Here is a 27,129-nt window from a genome sequence, read left to right on the forward strand (position 1 = left end):
CTCACAACTTAGCTTTAAAAGAACTACTTTTGCTATTTTAAACATATTTTTTGTATATTTTTCATTCTCTGAACTCTACGAACATAAATTTTAGAGCTTTTAGAACTTTAACTATCGTTCAAAAAATGCCAAAAGTTGCACACATCGCAGAGTCGCCGCTACTCGGCTCTTAGTGAATTTGAATGCATTAGCTTTTGAGCCAACAATGATAGAATACAAGGTTGCGTCTTCCGAATTCGCTGTGTCGTCAGGCTGCATGAATATACAAACAAAAGGCGGAGGAATTATTTAAAGGATGAAGAGTAAGTGAAAGCAAAAGAAACTACCAAACACAGTAGGTTCTACCTTATCGGAATGACTCGGGTTTTTCCCAACCAAGGGCTGCCGCTCTAGTAAGCTAGCCCTGTCTACTCAACCAAACACAAGAATTTACACATTGTCACGGCGTCTTCCGCATAAAAACGCAAAAAAACTGCATTTGGAGGGTTTATATTCATTTCAGCTTTCACAATTTAGCACGCGGCACTTCGCTTTCATTAGTTTGTTTAGTTAGAATCTCACAAATTACAATATTCACAAGTCATTCTCTGAATTTTAGATAACTGGGAAGACTTTGGGAAGACACCACATTCAGCGCTCAATTCGCCTTGTTTTGGACGTTTGATTGTCATGGCAAAGTATTGGTAAAGTAGAGAACAAACAACGAATTCGCCTTGCTTTATTATGTGCTGACATCCACGTGGACATGGCCAAGGCGCATTCCCTAAAGGTAGTGGTGGCACTAGACAATGATCTGCACGTTTGATTGTCAAAGCAAAGTATTGAGAAACTAGAAAACAGCTGACAGCCACATGGACACGGCGAAAGAGAAAAAACAACTCAGCTGATTTACCAAGACCACCTTTAATAGATTTGCCTTGATTGTAGCGATTTGCCTACAAATAACTTTTTTCTTTCAATTATCTTCTCTATTTTCTGCCTTGTTTACATTAACTTAACCTAACTTTTAATTTTTGTTGAGGAAGGCTTACTACTTTGACAACTTATCTCTTAGTTCTCTCGGACATTTCATCTACAATGACGTCACGACAAAGCTACGCTTATTTTTTTACTTCAATTTGTGCAATTTTGTATTCTATCATTCTTGAGCCTCAACTACACTACGCCATATGCAAAAGGAAGTGGTGGTGGAACTCGCCCTCCACTGCTTCAAAACATGTTTCCAGAAACATAAACCAGTTACTATTCAGAAAATGCTTGCAGCTCTCATTGTCAAGTTAATAACAACACTCACACATACTTAAAAGAGTTCAGATAATAATTAAATAGAAATTAAGATAGAGAGAGGAGAGAGAGACATAAAAATTATGTATATAAGTAGAAAATCTAACTTAATAAATGAGCTCGTTAATTGTTGTTGTGTAGCTAAATCTAAAATTATTTTACTTAAATCGAACTAAAAAGTCAGTCGTTTTTTCAGAAAATCAGAAAAACTTCTAAGGCGACAACGCTTTCCAGGTACGGCATACGCTGCAGTCGCTATCAGTGAGCCTGCGAACTGCACGTTGCACTCTCTAGCTGCACCTGAGTTGTTCTTGTGGCGGCTGCTGTTGTTGTTGGTGGTGGTGTTGCTAGAGCCGCTGTAGATGTCGCTGCGGATGTTGCTGGTGCTCCTGTGGGAATGGTCACTGCGGTGCCATTGGGTGTTGTTACAGCTACAGCGGCTATTGTGGGCGGCATCAGCGCTGCTGCGCCCAATGAACTCAACGTAGTGCTGGAAGCCGCCTTTTGATTGGGGAAAAGAACTGAATAGGCGGGCGGTGGGTCTAGCTCCTCGTAGTTTGGGGGCGCAGCGCTGCTGGATTGTAGATCACTACCAGTGCCAGCGGCACCGTTCTGCAATGCTGCTTCGCGTTCATTATTAGTTGCGTGCTGGGAGGCAGAGGCTGAAAGTGAACGGATGGTTTGAATGTGAAAGCTTAAGCGACAACAGCAAACTGGAAGGAAGGAAGGCGAAGGAGCAAGAAATTAGTTGATTCGAAATTATGTTGGATAGCGTGAAGGAAGTGACAACGATAGAGTGGTAATTGATGAATCGGGTATTTGATGGTGGGATCGAGACGATTAGACGGGTTTTTTAAAAGATTTTTCATGCAGATGAGTAAATAGAATTGGCAAAATATTAGATGTGAGTGGGCGTGCATTGCATAAGATGTTGGTCAGTTAAAGTTTAAATGATTTAATCACGAATTTCGTTTGTGGAACATGTTTGCATATCAGAAGACATTGATTTAAATATGTGGAACATGTGTAAGGGAGAAGTACAAGATTGCATGTGTTATGGATTGCATGTAAGAATTATATTTGGGTATTTTGTGCAAAGTTTGTGATGTTTATAAGTGGTGTGTGTCGAATAACATTAATTTTTGTGGAATGTGTTGGAAATATTTGCACCACGTGCATGAAATATGTTTGTTGCAATATGAATTATTTGTGGATTTCATGTGGACATTGTGGAACGTATTTCGTAAATGCATGATTTTGTATTATGCGACAGTAGTTGAGGGTATTAAAGTGTGGATGTTATTGAATCACAACACAATAGTGGAACGTATTTCATAAATGCATGATTTTGTATTAAGCGACAGTAGTTGAGGGTATTAAAGTGTGGAAGGTATCGAATAACAATACAATTGTGGAACGTATTGCATTTTATGCGCATAAAGGATTTGTGATATTCATGGTTTCCCGTTTTGTAAGTGTTTTGTAGAATTCCAGTTTTGAAAATTAATTTATCAAAAAATTTAAAAATGTATGGAGCGCAATTTTCAATAATGGAACGCAATTAAATTAAGAAAATTTCATAAAAAGTGTTAATAGTTTAAGTTATTTCATATCAATGTTGTATGCACAATTTTATTCAAAGAATTGCACGTCAAAATGTTAGAATTGATCAGCAATTGGATTGTGGGTGTTGGAATATGGATTGGGAAAATATGCCATAAGGAAATGTTTCAGTTTCAGATATTAGTGTATCGTGTGTGGGCATTGTGGAATGCAGCGTGTTGTTTACAATTGTTATTTAATGTGATGAACGAATTGAGAAAAAAAAAACCAAAATAAATACAATTACTTAATTAAATAAGCTTTGGAAATTTAAAGCTCCATAAGCAAAAGCACCAAATCCCACAAAACTTACCCCAAAGTCCACAAATCAATAGCGCACCACCGCACAGTAGCATGCCGAGCATAAGATAACCCCACGGACCATACTTCGAAAGATCCGAATTGAGGCCAGAACGTGTTGAATTGCGGCGGTGATGACCCGTGCCCGTGCTTTCGGTGGCATTTTCGGCTTGCACTGTGGTCCCAGCAGCAGTACTATTACCATTTTTGTTGACATCATGCGCCGATTGACCGATTTGCTTTGACTCCACTTTACGCAGTGTGGTGCTATTCACCACACCAGCGCTGCCGCTACCCTCCTGTGTAGATGGTGGCTGATCTGTGATCGACGTGGCAGAAGTTGTCGTCGCATCCCCATATGACGGCACATCGAAGGCAAATAAATTTCGAAAAACTTCTAAAGCAAAATGTTCGAAAATGTCCGTCTCCATGGCGGGCGGGATCGGTTCGCCGTAGCGTCGTCGCTTCCAACACATTTCATAATCCTCATCGCTATCGTACTCATTGCTAATCGGACAATGACGAATACCATCGCAGACGAGCTCTTTGGAAATGCAAAGTATAGGTTCATCGCTGCAGACGAAGGGAAGGGAAAAATCGCACAAGGAAAAAAGTTGCTTATTGTTTTTTATCTATTATATTCATCCACGAAACCCCACTTACCCGATTCTCAGGCATTGATGCTTGTTTTCACTGCGACACTGCTCGCCTTTGCCTAAAGCTGTGACCATCAATTTGGAGTGCAAGGTGTGGTGGCCGTGCTCCCAAACAATCCGCACGCGCCCATGAAACAGACGCACAGGATCCTCCATATCCGGCGCTGTGTCCTCCAATAGGCAGGGATCTAGACGCCATTGTGGTGTGTGGAAGTCCAACGAGCTGAACTGTGGAATTTGTAAATAAACAAACAAACGAAGCGCGTGTCAATTATATTATTGGTATTCCAGGCTCTGCTTGATTACAAGATATTTACATAGGAATGCGTGTAAGTAGCACATGAGATATGTAGGTGTGTGTTTACCTTTATCGAATTGTTGCCGGATTAGAAGTGACAATCAATATAATAGGAATTTTACAACAAAAACTCGCAATACAACAATAGAAATATTTCACAGAGCGACGTCTCAGAATAACATGGCTTCATTTAATTATGCTTAACGTGCTTCAAATGTAATATATAAGAATACATACATACATACATACATACATACATACATGCCCACCGCCATTTATTCATTAACTAATTCTTTTTATTTCCACAACGACAAACTTGTTTATTCTATACGCGACGAAGACGCAAATCGACATAATCGCAACGTGATCGTAATTAAATATTGAATGGACCAAAACTGTGGGATGTTTTCCTGGGGCACGTGCATATAAAGGGCCTAGATGTTGTTTTAAAATAAACAAAGTGAAAATTTAGATTCTTTCAGATTTCACTATTTGTATTCAAAATACGGCTCTTAAGGGGTTGCATAAGTCCAGAATTAAAATAAAGTATAGTTTCTTATGAATATACTGTCCAATTTTCATGCTAATATTACGAGGCGTGTTCAAAAAGTATCCTGAATTTGGTGTTTTTTCAAGAATTATTACTTTATTCATTAATATCTACTTTGTACCCTTCAAAGTAATCCCCATGAGATATTATGCACTTGTGACAAAGTTTTCTCCAATCTTCGAAGCACTTCAATAAATTATTTTTTTTAATTTGTTCAGCTCTTCTTCGATGCCGTCTTTATCTCGTCAATCGGAGCGTAGTGTCGTCCCTTCATGGTCCTCTTCAGTTTCGGGAATAAGAAAAAGTCACAGGGGACCAGATCTGGGGAATACGGTGGCTGTGGCATCTTTAGTGTGTTGTTTTTGGCCAAAAAGTCGCGCTCAAGCAACGCTGTGTGAGCAAGGGCGTTATCGTGATGCCAGATCCCATTTTTGTTCTTCCACAAATCCGGGCGTTTCTGGCGGATTGCTTCGCGCAAATTGCGCATAACTTGCAGGTAATATTCCTTATTGCCCGTTTTACCCTGTGGCAACAACTCATGATGCACAACGTTTCTGCAATCGAAGAAAGCGGTAAGCAAAACTTTTACATTCGGCCGAACTTGGCGCGCTGTTTTCGGTATTGGTTTGTGGGGCAGCTTCCATTGAGCTGATTGAGCTTTGGTTACCATGTCATAACCATAAATCCACGATTCGTCACCAGTTATGACCCTCTGGAGCAAATTCGGGTCGTCGCGGACAGAACCCAACATCTCATTAGCAATGTTCATGCGATGCTGCTTTTGGTCGAAATTGAGCAGTTTTGGTACGAATTTTGTGGCGACCCGACTCATGCCCAAATCATTGAAAAAAATCGAATGGCACAAGTAATCGATATGTTTAGGCCCTCAGCAACTTCTCTAACGGTGATTCGACGATTGGTCAATACCGTTTTCTTAACTTCGTCAATTTTTTCGTCTGTTGTTGAAGTGCTCGGGCGTCTGGCACGCTTTTCGTCGTTCATATCTTCTCGGCCTTCTGAGAACTTTTTGTACCACCGATAAACGTTGCTTTGGTGCAAAGTAGCTTCTCCGTATGACAAAGTCAACATTTGGAATGCATCCGCGCACTTAATTTCGTTTTTCACACAAAATTTGATACAGGTTCCTTGAACCATCTTTTTGAATAGGTAAAAATCGAAGTCGAGCCGAAACGCGTACCGCGCGCTCCTGTACCTCAAACTTTAACCTCGTTTTTATCGAAACTAATTTTTGTGGCCCGGTCTGCATGATAACTCATACAGTTTTTAATATTTTTTGATCCGGTTTCTTTTAATATTCGAAAGTGTTTTCCGTATAGATTTGATTTTTGATATATTTCTTAAAAAAATTTATAAACGTAATTAAAATGTGACATTTATGACGTAAAACGCATACTTTTCTTTAAAATGCCGTAAATTGTAAAATGGCTCTTAGCTATTATTGAAAATTAGTGAACATTTACATCATTTAAATGTCCGCCATTAGTCGATTGATGAATGCTTAATGGCTGAGCACGTCGAGATATCGATGTTGAAGGTTGTTCCGCGACACTTTGCGATACAGCAGCAATAATCTCAACAAAATATTCAGTTTTTGCTCTTTCTGCCTTTTTTACCCTCTACAGAAGCTTTTCTTGAAATTTCTTTACCAAGCCTTGACTCGTCGACTCATTTGGACGATTATTTTCACCAAAAAATTATGATTTTCGAGATACAGTAGCTCCAAGCGAAACTCCTACATCCACCTAGATATTTGGTTTTACATTAAATAAGGGGGGCAAATATTGCAAAAAAAAACTAATTGGCTTTATTTAATTAGTATACTGGGTAGTGCATTAGAGGGCAAAAGCAAAATTTGAAATGATCCCTTATTTATTATAACAAAACCAAATTATTTAAGAAGTGTAGAATTTCAACGCAAAAGCCAAACTCGTACATTGTTAATTTATCAGGCAACATTGGTTGCAATCACACCTAAGTGCTCGTTATTTTTAAAGTGGAGTTCGGGGAAGTCCCAAACATTAAACTTCCTTGCCATATGTTGAATATTGTCATGATTCAGTTACTAAAGGTTTGCTCACTAGTGACATTCGATTTTTGACACTCCCTTACAAAAGGTTGTACTTAAGAAGGTGCATAAAGTGGAAAAAATTAAATCCTTTTTGGTAAAAATGGTAGCAAAAAAGTATTTTCTTACTTAAATGGAAAGAAACTGCGAATGGTTTAAAAAATAAATATTAAATAAATTTTTGAAAGTAAAGAATGGTACAAATAGAAGTTATTAGCGGAAATTGCCAAGTCTAATATTATTATTTTTATTATTATTATTATTTATTGTTCGACTTTCTTGAAATAAACATTACATTTCATTTTTAATCATTAACATTAGAACGTACGACAGTGACACTAGGTCGTTTGTCGGAAGAAAAAAGAAAAAACAAAATCTTACATTTTACATATGTTACTATGGTACTATGTATTGAATTCGCTTAAAATTAATTTCCTATATTCTATAGCACCAGTGATGAACTTAAATAAGTTATTATATCCAGAAGGGCCAACACCATTTAAAATGTCTATGATTTCATCTCGGTTTAAACTATATTTTCCAAAAAATCTTTGACGAATTCTTTTAAGTATCGGGCATTTTCCTAAGAAATGTGTGATGTCTTCTAATTCATTTAAGTTACATAAAGTGCAATTTAAATCCCTTTGGCTTCCCAAGTATATTAAATCACATCTGGCTTTCATAATCCACATAATTTTATAGATTCCAGTATTATCGTTTAAATAGTTTCTGGCGTTGTTATGGTCTAATTCCTTATGTAATCGGGTGCTTTGGTGTGCCCTTTCCCATAAAGTTCGAATATTCGAATCATGAAGATTTTCTATTATTGAAATTATATTTCTATTCCACTCTCTTTTATTTGAAGTGCCCCAGTTACATGTTATATTTAACTTTTGTGCTAGATTACTAATTTCTTCAACCCAAAATATCTGTTTTTCTAAAATCTTTTTTGATAGTATATGAGGCAATCTATTATCATCATATTCAAATAACGTTTTGAATATATATTTTAAGTGAAGCTGCAGTGTATACAAATGAAAACTTGGAACATTTGTCTCCAAGAGAATGCAATAAGATGTCGTATTACTCGGGAGATGATGTACCCTTTTTAAAAAATAAAGTTGAATTTTGTCTACTTCTTCAAACAATGAGTTTCCCCATACCTGAGCAGCATAACTCTGGATTGCTCTAGTCACCGCTAAAAACAGTTTCCATTTTGCCGACAACTTAATTTTATTTTTACTAAGAAATGTGCACCAAGTTGCATTTATGCTGTTTTTCGCTAGAACATTTCTATTTTCTATATGTTGCTTGAAACTGAGTTTTGATGTTAGCTTTACACCCAAGTAATTATATTCTTTCGTTATTGGTATAACTTCGCCGTGAAAGAACCACTTTTCTTTTTCTGCTATTCTACCGCCTCTCCGAAAAATCATTATAGCTGACTTAGATAAGTTTACTTGCATATTCCACTTAACGCAATATATTTCTAAGTTGCTTATCATTTTTTGAAGAGCACTAACCTCATCTGCCAATATGACGATATCGTCAGCATATAATAGCAAACGGATATTTAACTCATCTATAAAGAGTCCCCCCTCCAAGCAGTCGTGCAGGTCATTCAAGTAGAGAGCAAAGAGCAAAGGTGAACGCAGGCACCCTTGCTTTACTCCTGACGATATTTTGAATTTTTCACTCATTTCATCTCCTACTTTTACTATCGAACATGTATTTCTGTAATAACTTTTCTGAAACCTGCTTGAAATTCTGTTATAATATTTTTATTTTCTACCCAGCTTGTGAGTCGCTCATTTAAAATGCCCATCATTATCTTTGCAACACAATTCATAAATGAGATACCTCTATAATTGGAGGGAGATTTCCTATCGCCTTTTTTAAAGAGCGGATATATCAGACTTGTTTCGAAACATTCAGATACTTGGCCCATATTATATAGCCTATTAAAAACGTTTACCAACTCAACAAGAAACCGGTCATCGGCATTTTTAAAAAACTCATATGGAATCTTGTCTGAGCCTGGAGCTTTTCCACATTTCGTTTTTTGTAACATCAATCTGATTTCATCTATTGAGATTGGTCTGTCTAGAAAATCATCCCTTACTAAATTTGCCACATATTGCATACATGGTGCACAGCGAGTTGGATTTAATAATGTTTGAAAATAGTGCATGAATATTGCTGGCGATACCTCTAGACAAGATTCTGTAACTGAACACCGAAGGACGTTGACCATCTTCCACCAATCCTTACTGTTATTAACCTCATTTATTCTGAGTTCAAGATTGTCATAGTAATTCTTCTTGCTCTCTTCACACAGTTTCTTGTATTTTCTATTTGCCTGAATATATTTCTTTTTATCACTTCCACTCAAAGTTTTGTTATAAATTCTCAGTTGTTTTAATGACATCTTTCTAGCTGACTGACATTTCCAGGTAAACCATTCCGATTTTTTTCTTAATCTTTCTTTATTTCGCCTCTGTGAAATTGATATTCTAATTATTTCAGTTAAATCTTCAAGATCTAGCTCTTTTTTTACATATTTCTTTTTCTGTAGGTTGCTAATATAATAAGTTTCTTGTTATACAATTCTGCTCGTAATTCATCCCAAACAATTTTTGGTAACAAGTTCGCCTTGCATATTGAAGCTGATTTTCTTGCAGGCAATTGAATTTTTAAAATAATAGGCATGTGATCAGACCATGTTTTATTGTCCACTATAAAATCAGACGCATGTTTCAATATGTCCCGAGATATTGCACATATATCATTTACAGATTCACCTATATTACTAACATAAGTAAATTTTCCCTCACGTCCAAGTCTAATATTAAAACAAGAAATTATTTTACTTAATCCAAGATTGTATATTGTGAATTAATTTTTAAATTTAAAACCGATCGCGAAGTTGCGAAGTTTCGCCAGTATGAAATTTATTTGTTAAAAATAAATAAATAATTGGCACGTACTTGGCACACTGTTAGGTGTTTGGCCGAGATCCTCCTCCTATTTGTAGCGCGCGTCTTGATGTTGTTCCACAAATAGAAGGATCTACAGTTTTAAGCCGATTCTGGCAGATGGTTTTATTACGAGGAGCTTTTTCATGCTGGTACTGTGCTTTGCTAAGCCGCCTCTGGACACTTCATCCATCCATGGAGACAAGTTCCGTCAATCCCAACTTTTTTATAATGAGGTCTGAAATGTTATAGATAGCGTTGGGACTATCCAATTATTCTTCCTGCCGTAACTCTTTGAGAAATGCTAGCTGTTTGCAAAGCATCATTTCCGTCCACATCATGAAATTTGTAAATTCTCCACTCATCGATTACGTCAAATACTCTATCAAGCCCTGACTTAAGCGGTATGTATTCCATGTCATACTACCGTAGTCCTGAACATACCGTTGAAAACTCTTTAGCGAGTTGTTGCTCGTAAGCAGACCATATTGAAAATGAAATGTTTTTTCTAAAAATTTTACTTTTCCCCCACTTTTACTCAAAATTTCTAGAGCTACCACTCCAGACCGTATTGAAAATGAAATGTTTTTTCTAAAAATTTTACTTTTCCCCCACTTTTACTCAAAATTTCTAGAGCTACCAACCCAGTGTCCTGCTAAGGGAGCCGATTTGTCAAGAGAGAACGAGAAAGCTGCTTACTGAGCAAACCTTTTATCATTGAATCATGGAATATTGTGTCATTTGTTGATAAAGGATCATAAAAAAGTGAAATGGGCAGACAAAAAGGACAGACCAGTGTTGAATTGATACTTGAATTACTATGGTATTTTTTATGGAAAAAATATAGTTTTATCTCTTTCCGTCACGCTCTTTACTGCGACATAAAAAATTTATTTTTTGTTGTTAATTGGTGAATACGGAATACAAGTAACACACGAATGCAAAAAAAAAAAAATATTTACCGTTAGGTTTTTGAGAAACAAGGTGGTCACCACCAGTAACCACCATGACTGAAGGGTACAAAAATTTATTAAAACTAATGCACTCAATTACTTCACTTTTTTATTTATTTTTAGAAAAAAGACAATACAAAATTGGTAATAATTTTACAAATAATTATTTCTTGTAAAAATCTGAAAAACATGTCTTTCCTTTTCGGAGGCAAAGTGGGACGTGGCATGTTCTGCATTGCCATACTGTGCGGACAGGGACGCTTTTGGTACTGCAAAAGGTGCATCTTCTAGTTGTGCCTCTAAGCGGTTGGTGTCGATTACTCTCATGGCGGATTTCAGCAGGCACGCTAGGCTTATACCGTTTTATAGCAACTGGTACAGGAGATCTTGGGATTCATCCATTGCTGATCGCGGAACTTCCTGGAGCTCGCTTGTTTACGTAGCAAGGTGCTAACAGCCCCTGATAAATTGAGCGGCGAAAGTCCTTCAATGTCAACTCATCCAAATGAGGTCTGTTAATCAGAAGCTCTTTGTAAGCTATATAGCTATTGATAAGCCCACACTCTCAACAAACTCGCCAGGTATATCCATAGAGAAGGTCCTTTTCCATTTAGGAGGCTGCAAGGTCGTAGAGCTAACAATATTATTCTGACTTACAAAGTTTGATAATGGTATGTCATCCTCGTCGTCGAATAGCTCTTCATGGATATTCTATACATCTGTCCCACACATATCCAATATCGATTTTGACACTGGCCACTCAGGCGTGTCTAGATTTTCATCCTCATCGGAACTGGCTTCACTTTCAGGTCCTGAAGGTAAATCTTCATACAAACATTCTTCAATTTCCCTTTGCGTCAATGATCGTTGCATTATTGAAATAATTGCCTAAAATATTGTAAATACCAAAGAAAGTCCCACTCATAGTGACCGTATAAAAAAGCAAATTCTAGGAATACTTACGTCACGGTGGTTATTGTTGCTAACCACCACTGATTTTAAAAAATATTCGTAAAATAATCGAAATTTAAGCGAGAAAGCAACCACTGTTTATCAAACACACCACATGAACTCAATTTGCACAAAAATCAAACCATAAATTGCGTTATTGAATTTATTATGAATTTTTACTTCTAGCTTTCACAAAAACACGCGGCCACGGATTTTTACTTTAAATTTTCTCAACATGTGGTGGGTGTATTTCTAGCTATTAGCGCTCTCTTCACTTAAAAGGAAGCAATAATCAATATTCGTGCAAAATTAAAAACATACATGTCGCCAACCGTCGTAAAAAAAATAAAAAATAGGTGGTTAGCAACGCTAACCACCGAGACGGAAAGAGTTATAAAAAAAAATATTTTAATTAATTTAAGAAAAACTACAGCAAAAATTATCAAATGTGGTGATCATATCATTATTTCACTTGCGTTATTTATTAATATTTCCAACGCGTACTTTCAATTACTTGGTTTGAAATTTTTTTATATGTACTCATTTTATCTTTTGCGCATCAATTTCGTTAATCATGTTATCAGCCGTCTAGGCGATGTCATTTAGCCACCTCGGAGCTGAGCCGTTAGACTCTTTTACGGATTAGCGTGATGGGGCGATGTTATGCAAGTAATGCATTAACAGCTCAAGCCTTTAACTCAAATATCGAGCCACATAATTTTTATTTTTTTCTTTATTCCTTTGTTGTCTGCCGTTCACTTTTATAGACTAAACATTCGTGAGATAGAGCCAGAAACCGTCGCCAAGGTGTAGGAAGACTATGTTAAGAGAATACGCCAGTGCGAGGCTAGACAAGGCAATCAAGTGAATGAAAAAGGGTGCCATAAATGAAGAGATTAATTCATTTTTAGAATAAACTAGATTACAGCTCAGAGTGAGCTTTAGTTAGCTTCGTCCACAATCCTCTTGCAATATGCACGGTTCATAGGAATAGACTTCCAGCTTCTAACTCGTAGCCGTTTCAGGTCTACATAGTCGAGGCAGGTTGACCAAGTAAGCTAGGTCAACCTTGGACGTCCTCAGGCGCGGGTTGTTAGAGAGTTTGTTGTTAAAGAGAATTTTTGAGGGCGGCTGTCCACCATGCGCACTATCTGTCTTAAACATCGAAGACTTTGGGATTTAATTTTTTTTTTTTTTTTGGTTGAAATTCTAAGTTAAATAAAGTCACTTTTTTTAACAAATGCCGAATATTAGCTTTCATGTTAGATTTAAATACAAATACTAATTTAAACACAAATCAAATACAATAAATCAATTAAAAAATCGTTGAAAAGTTGTCAAGTGAGCTAAAAAATATTTTCTTCACACATTGCAAACAGACAAAAACTCCGTAGATCAACAAAAATTATAGAGTTGGCGCCAAAAAAGCTGTATCATAAAAATATTCGTGTGCCCACGCCTTCCAAAGACTAACGCGCCAAACAAGCTACTTGCCGGCGTACCAATAAAATTTGTTGATATTTTTCTCTAACTGCTAGCAAAAGGCTATTTCGCCATATCAAAAGTGCTTCGCATACTTAATTGCATATCAAAAATGTCAATAGAGGTCGGAATACGCAAATTGGCGGAAAAAAATTGCAGTCAAGCTGAAAGATGGCGAAATTTTTTAATATTTTAAGACAGCCGTAATTTATAGCCACGCGAGTGATATAAAAATAGAGAGCACGTTACTATGCATGTGTGCACGTATGTATGTATGTATGTGTGTTGGAAGCTCATGTGCACGTATACGTTGTATGTATGTATGTAAGTAGTCTACGTGCCACACCCCAGCCGCCCACGAGGCGTATGTGGGGCTAGCGAAGCAAAATATCATTTAACGCATGCCAAATCGCACAGCAGGCGCGTCACTCACAGAACTGTGTGTGCACTGGATATGTATGCACGAGTGTATGTGTATGTATGTAAGCATGTAAGTATAAATGTATATATGTCTATTTGTATGATCTGTCCCCACTCGTTCGTAGTGACGTCGCTCACTAGACAAATTCAAATTCAATGCTTTTCTGCAGTTCAGCGTTGGTGCTTTTCTTTTTGTTTGCTTTTGTTTTAGTTGCCACATTTAATTGTTGTTATTTATGGTTTTATTTATTTCGTGGTATAATATTTAACTGTGGCTATGGATGTAGACTGATATATTTGTATAATTTTTTTAGAAACTTTGCTTATTTTTAGAATTAAAATTCTTTGTTTTTCTCTGCAGCGAAAATCTCTAGTAAGGAACTGGTCTGGCTACTAGTGAATTAAGCACCATGGCTAGTTTGCATTCCTTCTATTTTCCATATAAGTGGACGATGAACTAGAAAGTGTCATTTGTCCCCCGATGCATTTATTTTGCCATAATTTCAAACGAATATTAAATCCCAAAATGGGTTCAAGTACGCACTGCATTCCCTTTTTTAGAATTCTAAATCAGTACAAAATTGGAGGATAAAATGGAGTATGTTTTGAAACCCTTTTTTAGTACTACATTCGTCAGTTGAGACTTAGAATGCTTTGCAATCTTTTTTTATAACTCGGATTTAGTACTAAATTTTACAGATAAGATCTAATACGATAAAATGTAATAAGATAAGATATTATAAATAAGATCGTTTTCGATTGTCTGGAATTCGTACTAAATTCGCCATATAAGATCTTGTATACTTTACCCCACTTTTTTGTTAGTTCCGAACTGCTACTAATTTTAAAGGGTGGGTTCTAGTACGCACTGCATCCCTTTTTCTGTAGTTCGGAGTAAGTAAAAAATTCAATAGATGATATTTGGTATGCTCTGTGACCTTTTTTTGGTTAGTTCGAAATTAGTAGATGATAGATAGATGAGACTAAATCACTTTGCATACCTTTTTGTATAATTCGGAATAAGTAATAAAAATTAGATGAGACCTAATTCACTTCACATCCCTTTTTCCTTAATTCGGAATAAGTGCTAAGGCCGCTAGATGGAAACTAGATCCCTTTTTCTATAATTCGCCATAAGTACTAAAGTCGATAGATGAGACCTAATTCACTTCACATCCCTTTTTCTATAATTCGGAATAAGTGCTAAGGCCGCTAGATGGAAACTAGATTCCTTTTTCTATAATTCGGCATAAGTACTAAAGTCGATAGATGAGACCTAATTCACTTCACATCCCTTTTTCTATAATTCGGAATAAGTGCTAAGGCCGCTAGATGGAAACTAGATCCCTTTTTCTATAATTCGGCATAAGTACTAAAGTCGATAGATGTGACCCAAATCACTTACTATCCCTTTTTCTGCAATTCGGAATAAGTACTTAAGTCGATAAGTGAGCCGTACATCACTTTGCATCCATTTTTCTATGACTCGAAATAAGTCCTAAGGTCAACAGATGATACCTAAATCACTTTGCACACCCTTTTTTATAATTCGGAATAAGTACTAAAGTCAACAGATGGGACCTAAGTCAAAATCAAACTCTTTTGTATAATTTGGAATAAGTGCTAAAGCCGATAGATGGAAACTAGATCACTCTTTCTATAATTCGGAATAAGTACTAAAGTCAATAAATGAATCCTAGCTCACTTTGCATCTCTTTTTCTATTATTTGGAATAAGTACTAAAGTCGACAGATGAGATTTACATCACTTCTCGTCCCTCTTTCTCCAATTCGGAATAAGTACTAAAATCGATAAGTGAGCCCTACATCACTTTGCATCCATTTTTCTATGACTCGAAATAAGTACTAAAGTCAACAGATGAGACCTAAATCACTTTGCATCCATTTTTCTATGACTCGAAATAAGTACTAAAGTCAACAGAGACCTGAATCACTTTGCACACCCTTTTTTATAATTCGGAATAAGTACTAAAGTCAACAGATGGGACCTAAGTCAAAATCAAACCCTTTTGTATAATTTGGAATAAGTACTAAGTCGACAGATGAGACCTATATCACTTCACATCTCTTTTTATATATGACCTAAGTCACTTTGCGTACCTTTTTGTATAATTCGGAATAAGTACTAAAGTCGACCGATAAGCCCTAGCTCACTTTGCATCCATTTTTTTAATTCGGAATAAGTACTAAAGCCAACAGATGGGGCCTAAATCAAAATGAAACCTTTTTGTATAATTCGGAATAAGTACGAGAGTCGACAGATGAGACCTAGGTCACTTCACATCCCTTTTTCTATCATTTGGAATAAGTGCTAAAGCCGATAGATGGAAAGTAGATCACTTTTTCCATCTTTGGGAATAAGTACTAAAGTCGATAGATGCAACCTAAATCACTTTGCATACCTTTTTGTACAATTCGGAATAAGTACTAAAGTTTATAGATGAGACCAAGTTCATTTTGGCTCCCTTTTACAATTCGGAAGAAATACTAAAGTCGACAGATGTGTCCTAAATCACTTCTCATTCCTTTTTTTACAATTCGGAATTAGTACTAAAGTCGATGGATGACACCTATATCACTTTGCATCCCTTTTTCTATGACTCGGAATCGGTACTAAAATCGACAAATGAAATTTAGTATATACCCATCCCTTTTCCGATCGCTCGAAATGCCTCACAATTGACGAAGTCGCACTGGTTCTTAACTAAAAATCTCATTCACTAGCTCAAGTTCTCACTGTATGGCTCGGCAGAATTTAATTTTCTCGCTTTTTTATTTGGTACTCGTAAATATATATTTTTTTCCAATTGTTGTCAGACATAAATATTGTATTTTTCTATGAATTCTCACTTCAAGGTTGCGCGCAAGCTGTCCATCTCATTTGCATATGAAATGATATGAAATGAAATGAGTGCACGCAGCCAGACAGCTGTTGCAAATGTGGCTGCGAGTTTGCCACAACTGGACACATAGTTGTATAAATGGATATTTGTGATGCACGTGTGCCCATCAGCTATCTATTCGATGCAAAAAAAAAACGTATTCTATTCTTTCATACATATAAATATGCATATGTATACATACATGTATGTGTCTACGAGGAGATACAAAAAAGGTGGATTGAAGAGGAAGGAAAGTGTGAGATTGAATATGAATGTATTTTAACTTCTCGATATATTCTCTTTTACGCCTACTATGCCTTGCAAAAACTCAGCCAAAAGATCTGCTTTGAGACTGTAGATGTCAGAAAATTTCACACAGAGGCTTTCAGGTCACAGCAACAATTTGGATTCAAAGAGAAGATCAGACCACGTAATTTTAAAAGTTAAATTTAGCAAAAATCCTAGCGTCATTGTAAAGCGGAACGGATGGCAGAAAGGTCTAGAATCCACATAACAATCATATAATTTATTTACAGATGAGTCCAAAACCGCAGAAGGCGTAGGAGCGGATGTCTTTTGTGCGCAGTTTGGTCTCCAAAAGTCTTTCAGACTCTCTAATTACTGTAGTATATTTCAAGCTGAAATCTATGCCGCAAAAAAGCAGCTGAATTGGCTCTTAATACTCGGATAAACATTTTCATTCATAGTCATGCGGCTATTAAAGCAATGTGTTCAACAATACAGATCCAAAATGGATGAACTCTGCAGAAGTGGGCAAGTCACTATTTACTGGATATCAGCTCAAAACGGAATAGAAGAAATTGAAAGAGCCAATGAGCTCGCTAAGGCAGGTATTTGCTTGCCGAGATTGAGCACGTCAGACTTGCACCCCCCACTCTTCATCCTGAAAACAGAACTGAATGACAAACTAACTCTGGAAACGCAGTCGACATGGGAACACTCAAAATCGTACAAAACTGCAAAAAATTGAACAAAGGACTCGGCATATGAAAACTACAAACTTTATTTTATTACTTCCTAGAAAATACTGCAAAATATTGGTTGGAGTATTGACGGAGCACTGCCTCACCCCACATTACGCAGCCAAAATGGGATGTGTACAGAGCGATGCGTGCAATAAAAGCAATGAAGCGATTGCTAGGGATACTTCGGAACACTAACTTTGCCATTGCCCTGCACTTTGTAGGGCTCGACAAATGTGCCTGGGTTAATATATGTATTTTTCATACGTGAAAGATATTTGCTGACAAAAGGCTGGACGACTTACTAAAACTCGGCAAGAGTTGCTTTAAGAATTACATAAAATTATATCTTCGACTCCAAATACATAGCAGTGGTAACACAGTGAACACCTAGAGATCCAAGTGGGATCTTCTTACAGATCAGCCAGCACTACCTTACTTAACCTACGCTTTTCAGAACTTTCAGGAAGTAAAAGCAAGCCAACTAGTTTTCACTTCATTATAATCAGAAAATGATTTTCCTTGAACTTTTCTTGCTCTCTCTTTTACAAACAAATGATAAGCTTAAGAAGTTAAAGAAGGATCAAAGTGGGTTAGCTTTGCGCTTCGAAGCCACATTTGCGTAAAGTGGCCTGCCAAAATCGGTCTCGAAGTCCAGCTGCTCCAACCAAAATGCACTGAGAAACGACTATGAAGCGTATCATCAATATTTCTTTGCCTTGTTGAACGAATTCATCCTTTCAATTGAATCAGCTGCAGATTTTTGAGCGAAATTCTAAACAGGCTGTTACTGATCTTGCTTTCGTCTTTATTATTCGGTGTATTTTATATGGAATACGTGACAACTAGTCATCCATGGCATCATCTCACCACAATGGGTCTTCCGCATTTGTGTAACGTAATAAATATGGGAAACTGAAAAATTATCACAAAATTGTTAAGTACTACAATAGAAGAAGAAATTTGTGTTTACATAAAACCTGCTCCATGACGTAAATTATTATGAAGTATTTTATGTAATTCTTCATCTTCATAATTATAAATAACTGAGCTGGGAGCTAAATCTGTACAACTACAAATGTGTGTACTTATTATGAAACTCTCAAATAGTCATTAAAAATATGTCTACCAGTAAGGGCGCGGACACGTGATTTCTATTGTTTGCCCGATCTTCGTCTGAATTTCGCCAACTCCGTCAGCTAAGCCACAAAATTAACACAAATTAACATAATCAGCTTCCTCTCGCAATGCAAAGCAAAAGCAAATCGCGTTCAAGCGCCAAAACACATCGCATTGTTGTATGGTAGTGACGCTGAAGCATTAAAACATATCAAATTTTGTTATTGTTTTCTTCATTTGGTTGTGTTGATTTGCTGTTGACTTCGCTATATGTGGCCTCCCACTCGTCAATTTACATTTGTATTTGCTTATATGTACGTGAAGTTTGTCCCAAATACATCCCAAGAAACAGTTAGTTTTGAGTTTTGAGCGTAGCTTGAGTTTTGAAAGAAGAGTTAAGGTATTAATTCCATCTCTACTTGAGAAAACGAAATGGGTCAGGTGCGGTTGGGAGTTAATTTGGTTATTCGTAATTTAACTGCCCCTCAACTGTTCATCCAATTGCTATACAATTTTGGTGAGTTATTGGTAAAATCCCCCAAATACTTAACGACGTTTTTCATGCCCACTGGGAGGTGCTGGATTCAAGATATTTATAGAATGTTTTTTTGTACTACATTCATCAAAAAGTTCCCGGAACAGCTGCCAGGTAGCGCTCAATCAATTGATTGAATCAGTCAATTGATTTGAGTTCTGGTGTTTTTTTGTTTGGTTTTTGAAGTGAAACTTCTTTAGCGGCGGTCTGATATTTGAGCGAGAATGGAGAGTGAATTGGAAAAAATGTAACGTCTAGAGATTTCGTTACGCGAGAGAGAAAAAAAGATACAACATAGAGAGAAGGAGAAAGAGAGCTATACATTTTCTATACCTAAGACATAGGCTTCGTTGTAAGACAGAGTATACAGATATATAACATAGAGAGAAAGAGAAGGAGAGCTATACATCATAATGTTACGCGACAGGGAAAAAAAGTTGCTGGTCATGTTGCAGCGCATAATATCAGTAAAACAGCGGTACCAATCGGACGACGCACATCAACAATCCCGCTTAACAACAACAAAACGATTAACGCTAAACGATCACATTTACCATTAGTTTGTGCTTGTGCGACGACCATTCACGAGTCTCAGGGAAGCACGTATTCTGAAGTTGTTTACGAATATGATAAAAAACATTCGCAATCATTAGTTTACGTTGCTTTATCACGAGTCACTTGTATTGAAGGCTTGTGGATTATAACGAACGGAAATGATTTTAGGTTCTACCATGGTCGACGAGCATCAGTCAGTATGTCTCGTTTACAATGTGAATTCCGGAGACTATCGTTAAATAGACTGGAAACTGTGGATAAACAAATAATCGATTTCATGACTCAGAGAAGAGGGCTAGACTCTGGAGGGGAGACTCTGTCATCCGCAAATCGAGTATAGTACTTTTGTCCGAAACTTGGTTAAACGATAACGAGGATGTTAGTATACCAAATTTCAATTGCGTTATCAAATATAAGCGACTAAATGTTAGAGCTGGCGATGTGGCAATCTACCACAATCAAGATGATAGCGTAAATATCGTCACACCAAACATGGAAATGACTGTAAGGCAGTCTCAGTCATATTCATCAACAGTCACACCAGTTGGCGATGTTTGCATTGCAGAATGTCAAACGCTGAATGGAAAAACTATTGTCATAGCCGCCATCTATATCTCACCTAACCAAAATCTTGATGACATAATATATTTCATTCACCGCTCACTACTGCTTTACAGCCACGCAGGTGCAAATGCACTTGGAAGAGGCGAAGACAAAATTCCATTGGTTCTCGGGGGAGATTTCAACGTAAATTTCGGATCCAATGATTCTTTGCCGTTGATTCAATTTCTTCGAGAAACATTCGGTTTGCAGATAAACAATAACCCTAAAGAATCAACAACAAAATCCGGAACTACACTAGATGCTATTTTGACACGTTATCTAGAAAATATTGAATCACGTACATATATTTCATATTTCAGCTATCACAAACCAATTATATCAGTATTACCAATTGAACCACCAACAGATGATAGCATAATGCATATATAGTTAATAAAATCGAATTTTGGTTACACAAATTTTATACTGTTATATTTCTTTTGAAATTATCCCTGTCTCCTTCTCTTCTTCTCTCGCTCTCTCTCTCTCTCTCTCTCTCTCTTATTCTCACTCATTCACACACAGAAGTTTCACTTCTACCACGTGTACGATGCTGCACATGATTTTGTTTTGTTTTGTTTTTTGTCAGGTGAGGCAGCCTCTGCGATTAACATTGCTTCCAAAATTTCATCGCCATTGCTTGATATTTGTAAAAGTTAAGTCGTCTTGAGTAAAAGTAAATCTACCTCTGCACCTGTTTTCGATTTTTTATAGTTTCAAAACTGGATTTGAATTTTCAATAATGAGTTACCATTAAATTTTGCATTAAAAATAGAGTCAATGGTGCGCAAACCTTAGACATGTTGTGAAACTGTCTCAGGAATTACACTCCAAAGAAAACAGCCGACAGCCATTTACGAGTGGCATGAACGCTTCAGAAGCGAATGTGAGTTTATCGAGAATGACGATTCTAGGGGCAGGCCGTTGACATCGAAATCTGATGAATACATCAATAAAGTGAAAGAAAAGTTGATCAATAACTACAAATTAACCATCTGAGAGCTGGCAGTCGAATTGAACATTGTTTATGGATCCGTTCAGGACAATTAATGTAGTTAATGATTTAGAAAAATACCCCCAAAACGACCCCCAAAAGACCCCCAAAAAGATTGACTGATGGTATCCAAGAAGAACTATGGTGCATAAACGTCAGAAGGGGCGGTACAGGGAACGGAGACGTATGGAGAGATATTGTAAGGGAAATACTTCCTCACCCCGAGCTGTAATTGCCATGATTATGATGATGAACGTTTTATATTTGCGCCACGTTGCTGTAAAGTAGATCCCAAAGGACTTATATTTCAAGTAAAAAAGGACCGCGTTGGTATCGCCGAAGACATAATATCCAAAGCTGAATCCGACCCAACACAAAAGAAACGCATTATTACTAGAGACTAGACGTAAGTTTTTGGGTCCGACACGCAATCCAGACATCAGGCGAGTGAGTGGAGAACTTCGAATAAACCAAGACCGATAAAACTAGGTCGTTTGCGGTCATAAAAGCGTTTAACCTTTTGGGGACGAGTGTCGGCATATAGCCGCTCAAGCCGTTTTACCGTTCCAGACGCGTATGGCATATAGCCGCCCAAATTAGTTCGTAGCTGCAAGGCTCCTGATGTCTGTCATTCTGAGCGATGAGTCTTATTTTCCTTATAATGTAAACTTACGATAAGAGACGACGTTAGAGTCAGAACGAATTTCACTGCCAGAGGAACTAGCAGGCTTTTTGTAAATTTTATATTTTATCCTACGCACGATAGCTAGGCGATCTAGAGATGATACGTTAGATAGTGACAGCTCTGACGAATATTACTTTGAATCTGATAAGACGGAAGATGACGACATTACTTCGTCAAGTGAAATCCGTGCAATAAGAAATCCACTCAAGCATTTCAATATTAGCAGTGATAGCAGTTTGTTTATAATTATTTTTTGATTTTATGAAACATTTTTCTTGTGTTAAATAAAATCTTAGTTCTTATACCGTTCAACGTATTTATTTTCTGTACTGCGTACTCCTCTCGTCCTCAGGGAGGCTCGCCTGTCGAGCGGCTGCGTTCCCAAAGGGTTAAATCGATACTCATGGTTTTTATGGATTACAACGTTACTGTACAGCACGAATTTTTTCCAGAAGGTCAGATCTGACAGTTAAGAGGAACTATATTGGGCGTGATGAGACGTTTACGTAAGAAGTTCACCAAAAAAGAAAGAATTTGTGCAAAAACAGCTTGTGAATTTTGCACTATGGTAAGGCATCGTCACACAGTGTCAGCATTATCCAAGAATTTTTGACCAAGAACGAAACGAATACCATCCAGTAGCCATTGAATTCACCTGATATGAGTTCACCTACGATTTTTTCTGTTTAATCAAGTCAAAAAACCTGTGCGGGGAACACTTTTTAACAGCCAAAAGGAAGTAGTGTAAAAATAGAAGGCAGCTCTGGTGACTACATCGAAAATATATACAACTCCAAAAATGTTTCGAGCGCTGAATAAAACGCTACCATAAATGCATTCCAGTTGCTGGGAAGTACTTTGAGGGCGATAATATCACCTTTGAGGGATAAACTTGTATTTGATATTTTTGAATTTTCTGAATATATTCCGGGAAATTTTTGATCAAGGTGCTATTCCGATTTAGTTCCTATTCACGATGCGTTTCATGAGCCTGATAGAATAGTGTGCGAATAAAAAATATACCCACTAACTGGCGCTGTAGCCAAGTAATTCTGTACAATTTTATTTTAACGACTTCGCTGAAAGTTCCCACTTAAGTTCAAGAGAAATTCTAAGTATTCTTCTTAAAAAAATTTTTGGGGTAGGATTTGCGGTGTTGTTTTTGAAATTTTGCATATTTGGGCCTATATTAAACAAAGTAAAATGTTCGTGGGTGTAGCGCAAAAAGCAATAGAAAATCAGAACGAGGGGCAGTTCCATATTTTTATTCTGTTCATGGGCTTCAATGCAACGTCAATTAGATTTGAACTACATATCTAAGCTGAAATCGCATTTTCATGTATTTTATGCGCTCACATTAGATAAAATTCAAAATTTTTTACCCCACAGAACATCGAAGAAGAAAGTTGTGTATGCAGAGGTGCAAGAAGAAGCATTGAATTTAAGTTGCTTTGTGAAATTAAAAAAAAATTCATTTAGACAAAAAAAGTGCGTTTCATAGCTATTGTTGTTATTATTATTACTTCCTTTGATTCCAGGCAGAAACAAAGGACCACAATAAATCCCTTCCACTCAGATCTGCTCCGCGTCAATCTTTTATCTTCATTCCAGGTTAAATTCATGGCGCGCGTTTTCAAACCAAACAATCGTCGTCCAATATTCGATGACTTTCCTCTTCTATGCTTGCCTTGGTGATCCCAATCAAGTATTGTTGGCTTATGGACAAGTTTTGACAATTCATTTATTTCTCCACTAATTTTAAACCATTTTACAACACCGTTCGTAAAAGGGATTGTCAAAAATCAACGAGATTTTTAGGGCACTCGAAGGGTATACATAATTTTACAAAAATTCGATAGGATATAATTTTTTCTTTTTTTTTTTTGAAGTCTGAAACTTTGATTAAAGTATTTAGACATTTTTTTATATTTATTTTAATTTTTTTTATTTTTTTTTTTAATTTAGTTTTTTTTTTACTATAAAGTGTCAATTGCCCCCGATGCATTTATTTTTCCATAGATTCAAACTAGTAATAAATTTGACTGATGAGATTTTGTTTGCCTTGTAACCCCTGAAATGACTGAAAATTTTTTTTTAAGTTTGAAACTTGGATGAAAATATTTTTATGTTTTTTTTATTTAATTTTTGTTTTTCAGTGCAATCGTAACACCGGTTCTATAGTGTTTCAAACATCTACTAAATTCGATAGATCCTCTGTGACCCTTTTTGCAGCTAGTTTTTTTTTTTGTTTTTTTGAAACTTTAATGAAAATTTTTTTTGATGAAAATAGTTTTATGTTTTTTTTATTTTATTTATTTATTTTTTCTTTTAGTATAAAGTTTCGATTGTCCCCCGAAGCATTTGTTTTGCCATAGTTTGAAAGTAGTACTAAATTCGGTAGATGAGATTCTGTTTGCCCTGCAACTCTTTTTTTCAGTTAGGTTTTTGTTTAGAAGTCTGAAACTTTGATGAAAATATTTTGAATTTTTTAATATTTTTTTTACTATAAAGTGTCGATTGTTTTTTCATAGTTTCAAACAAGTACTAAATTCGATAGATGTCCTGTAACCCCTTTTTCAGGAACTCTTTGTTTTGGAGTTTGAAACTTTATTGAAAATATTTTAATTTTTTTAATATATTTTATTTTTTTTGTTTTTTTTTTCATTATTACTTTTTTTTTTTAACTATAAAGTGTCAATTGTCCCCCGATGCATTTATTTTTCCATAGTTTAAAACTAGAACATAATTTGACAGATGAGATTTTGTTTGCCTTGTAATCCTTTTTTCAGTTGGTTTTTTTTTGGTTTGAAGTTTGAAACTTTGACGAAAACATTTTCATTTTCATTTTTTTTTTTACTTTTATTTTTTTTTTATTTTTTGACTATAAAGTGTCGATTGTGCCCGATATACCTATTTTTCTATAGTTTAAAAAAAGGTAGATGAGATCTTGTTTGCCCTGTAACCCTTTTTTCAGTTCGTTTTTTTTTTTTTTTTTTTTTGAAGTTTCAAACTTTGATTTGGATTTTTTTATGATTTTTGCAATTCTCAAACTTGGATTAATATAGGCTCTATTACAGAATGAACAACATTTTTATAAACAAATTGGCAACGCAAGCCAAATAAATAAACTGTCAAAATTTGTCAATACCAACCTGTGGTGCTTTTATAATTTTGTCTTTAACTTTCTAAATCTACAGATACTGTACAATGTAATAAGTGGATAGCTAAAACATTGAAACTCTTATTTTAACTACCATGAACAAATTTGTGATAGTGCAAAATGCCCAACCCTGATGTACGTGTATTTCTTTTATCGCCCGCGTGCGTGGAGAAACAATTATTTGGCGCTTGTTGGGATGTTGCATCGCACGAACACTACCACATTTCATACCAGACTCAGCTGTGCATGTTGGAGATCCGATTGGATCAAATAAAAGTTTAACCTCCGAAGCGCCTGCTTTTGACAGGCGGGCCAGGCCAGGCCAGCTTGGTTAACCAACTGGTTGCCTATGCGGATGAGTAAGTAAATAAACAATACATTTTTTAAATAGCAAATAAACATGCATACATACATACAGATATACATGCATATATACATACACACATACATACATACATATATACATGCATAGACACTACAAGCCCACACCTAAAGTTCGAAATAGCTGGGGCCCTTGTATGCAAATTCATGCAAATAAGGCGCACAATTGTAAAAACAAAAAGCATTGAAATAAAGAAATTTTATGATGCGTTAACGCTTCCTGCTACATTCACTCTCACGGTTTAGGCAGCAGGCTGTTGGTGTTATAGTAAAATTTTATTTATGATTACTAAAGTACCAGTTGCCTTTCGCTTTGGCAGAGAGCGCAATTGAGATTCAATACACTTAAAAGTTTTACTTTAAACTGTTTTGAGAAATAATTGTGAATTAATTTACCAATTAGTAAAAGCCCTTTAAAGGTTTTTCTGAGTACTGAGGTTTCCACAGAACTTAGCGTGCACTCGATTTTCTTAGAAGCTATCATAAAAAATTGCTATCACAACTACCAGACGAATGGCTGCGAATGCACCTGAATTTCAAAGAAGCCTATCATTCAGTGCAATCGTAACATCGGTTCGTAGTTACAGACATTTTTTTCTTATATTAAAAAATGTGATAATGCTGGGAAAATGAATACTAAAAAGTAAATACATCGCTTTACCTGACGCGAGAAAACTTAGTTTGTATAAAAAATGCCGATAGACAGAGAAGCAGAGTAAATTGAAAACTTTGCAACCGTTTTTCTCGGGAGTCGAAAAGAGTGTCCGCTGAAGAGTAATGTCCGTTAGGAGAGATTTCACTAGACTACTGATTTATTCGAAAAGCAAACATTTCCATTTTTATATGGTATACGACTTCATTTAGTCATGGCTGCCTCGACTGTCTTCATGGTAGGGTATTTTGTTAGGTCCAGTTTTCCAAAACCTTGATGACGGTTGCTGGCTCTATCTCACGAATGGCTTGCTCGAAGTAAGCGTTGAGGGACTGAGCTGTTAATGGATTGTTCGCATAACATCTGCCTTTCACGGTACTCCACAGATCCAAGGTGGCCAATTGGCAACACTGAGACGTCTGATAACATAATTATCACATTTAGTGCATAAAAGATTGATTGTGATATGGACTGTATGGCATAGTGCGCTATCCTGTTGAAACTAAAGGTTGCCCAAGTCCAAGATTTCAATTACTTTGAACTGAACTGAAAAGATGCAACAGCTTCGTTAGCTGGGTCATGTTGGCCAAGTGGATACAAACGCTTCGGCTCTGAATGTATTCGATGCGGTACAAATTGGTGGCAGCAGAGAAAAAGGAAGACCTCTTTTGGGTTGGAAAGATCAGGTGGAGAAGGACTTGACTTCACTTGGTGTGTCCAATTGACGCCGGTTAGCACGAGTTTGTTAATCTGAGCCAAATCGCGCCAATTAAGAAGAAGAAAATATAATCGGCACGTACATCCTTTGCTGGATAATAGGACGAGCTATTCATCCAATATGCGGTGCGAATATTGATGCTATCCCACAAATGGTACTTAGAATTTTATGCCGCTTGCGAATGGCAGGTGGTTTTTTATGAGCAGGTTTTTGAAGACAGAAATACACCCTGAGGCTTACGAACCCTGTCGATGAGTGGCCGTAATTAGAAAAAACCCGTTTCTA

General features: G+C 36.5%; 1 protein-coding gene across 2 annotated transcripts in view; it reads right to left on the reverse strand.

Annotated features, from left to right (window-relative positions):
- Positions 1-372: 372 nt before the first annotated feature.
- The window catches only part of LOC129244880 (uncharacterized), a 99,576-nt gene continuing 72,819 nt past the window's right edge, over positions 373-27,129 (reverse strand). Inside the window, exons 4-6 of one of the 2 annotated variants that reach the window (XM_054882773.1) lie at positions 3,850-4,070; positions 3,200-3,759; positions 373-1,997 (exon numbers count right to left, since the gene is read on the reverse strand). In XM_054882773.1, the coding sequence (XP_054738748.1) occupies positions 1,543-1,997; positions 3,200-3,759; positions 3,850-4,070 (1,236 nt within the window). In that variant the 3' untranslated portion in view covers positions 373-1,542. The remainder of the gene's footprint in view (positions 1,998-3,199; positions 3,760-3,849; positions 4,071-27,129) is intronic. The other variant, XM_054882774.1, reaches the window with a different exon arrangement.

The sequence above is a fragment of the Anastrepha obliqua genome, chromosome 4 (assembly GCF_027943255.1).
Source record: "Anastrepha obliqua isolate idAnaObli1 chromosome 4, idAnaObli1_1.0, whole genome shotgun sequence".
Taxonomy (NCBI): Eukaryota; Metazoa; Arthropoda; class Insecta; order Diptera; family Tephritidae; genus Anastrepha; species Anastrepha obliqua.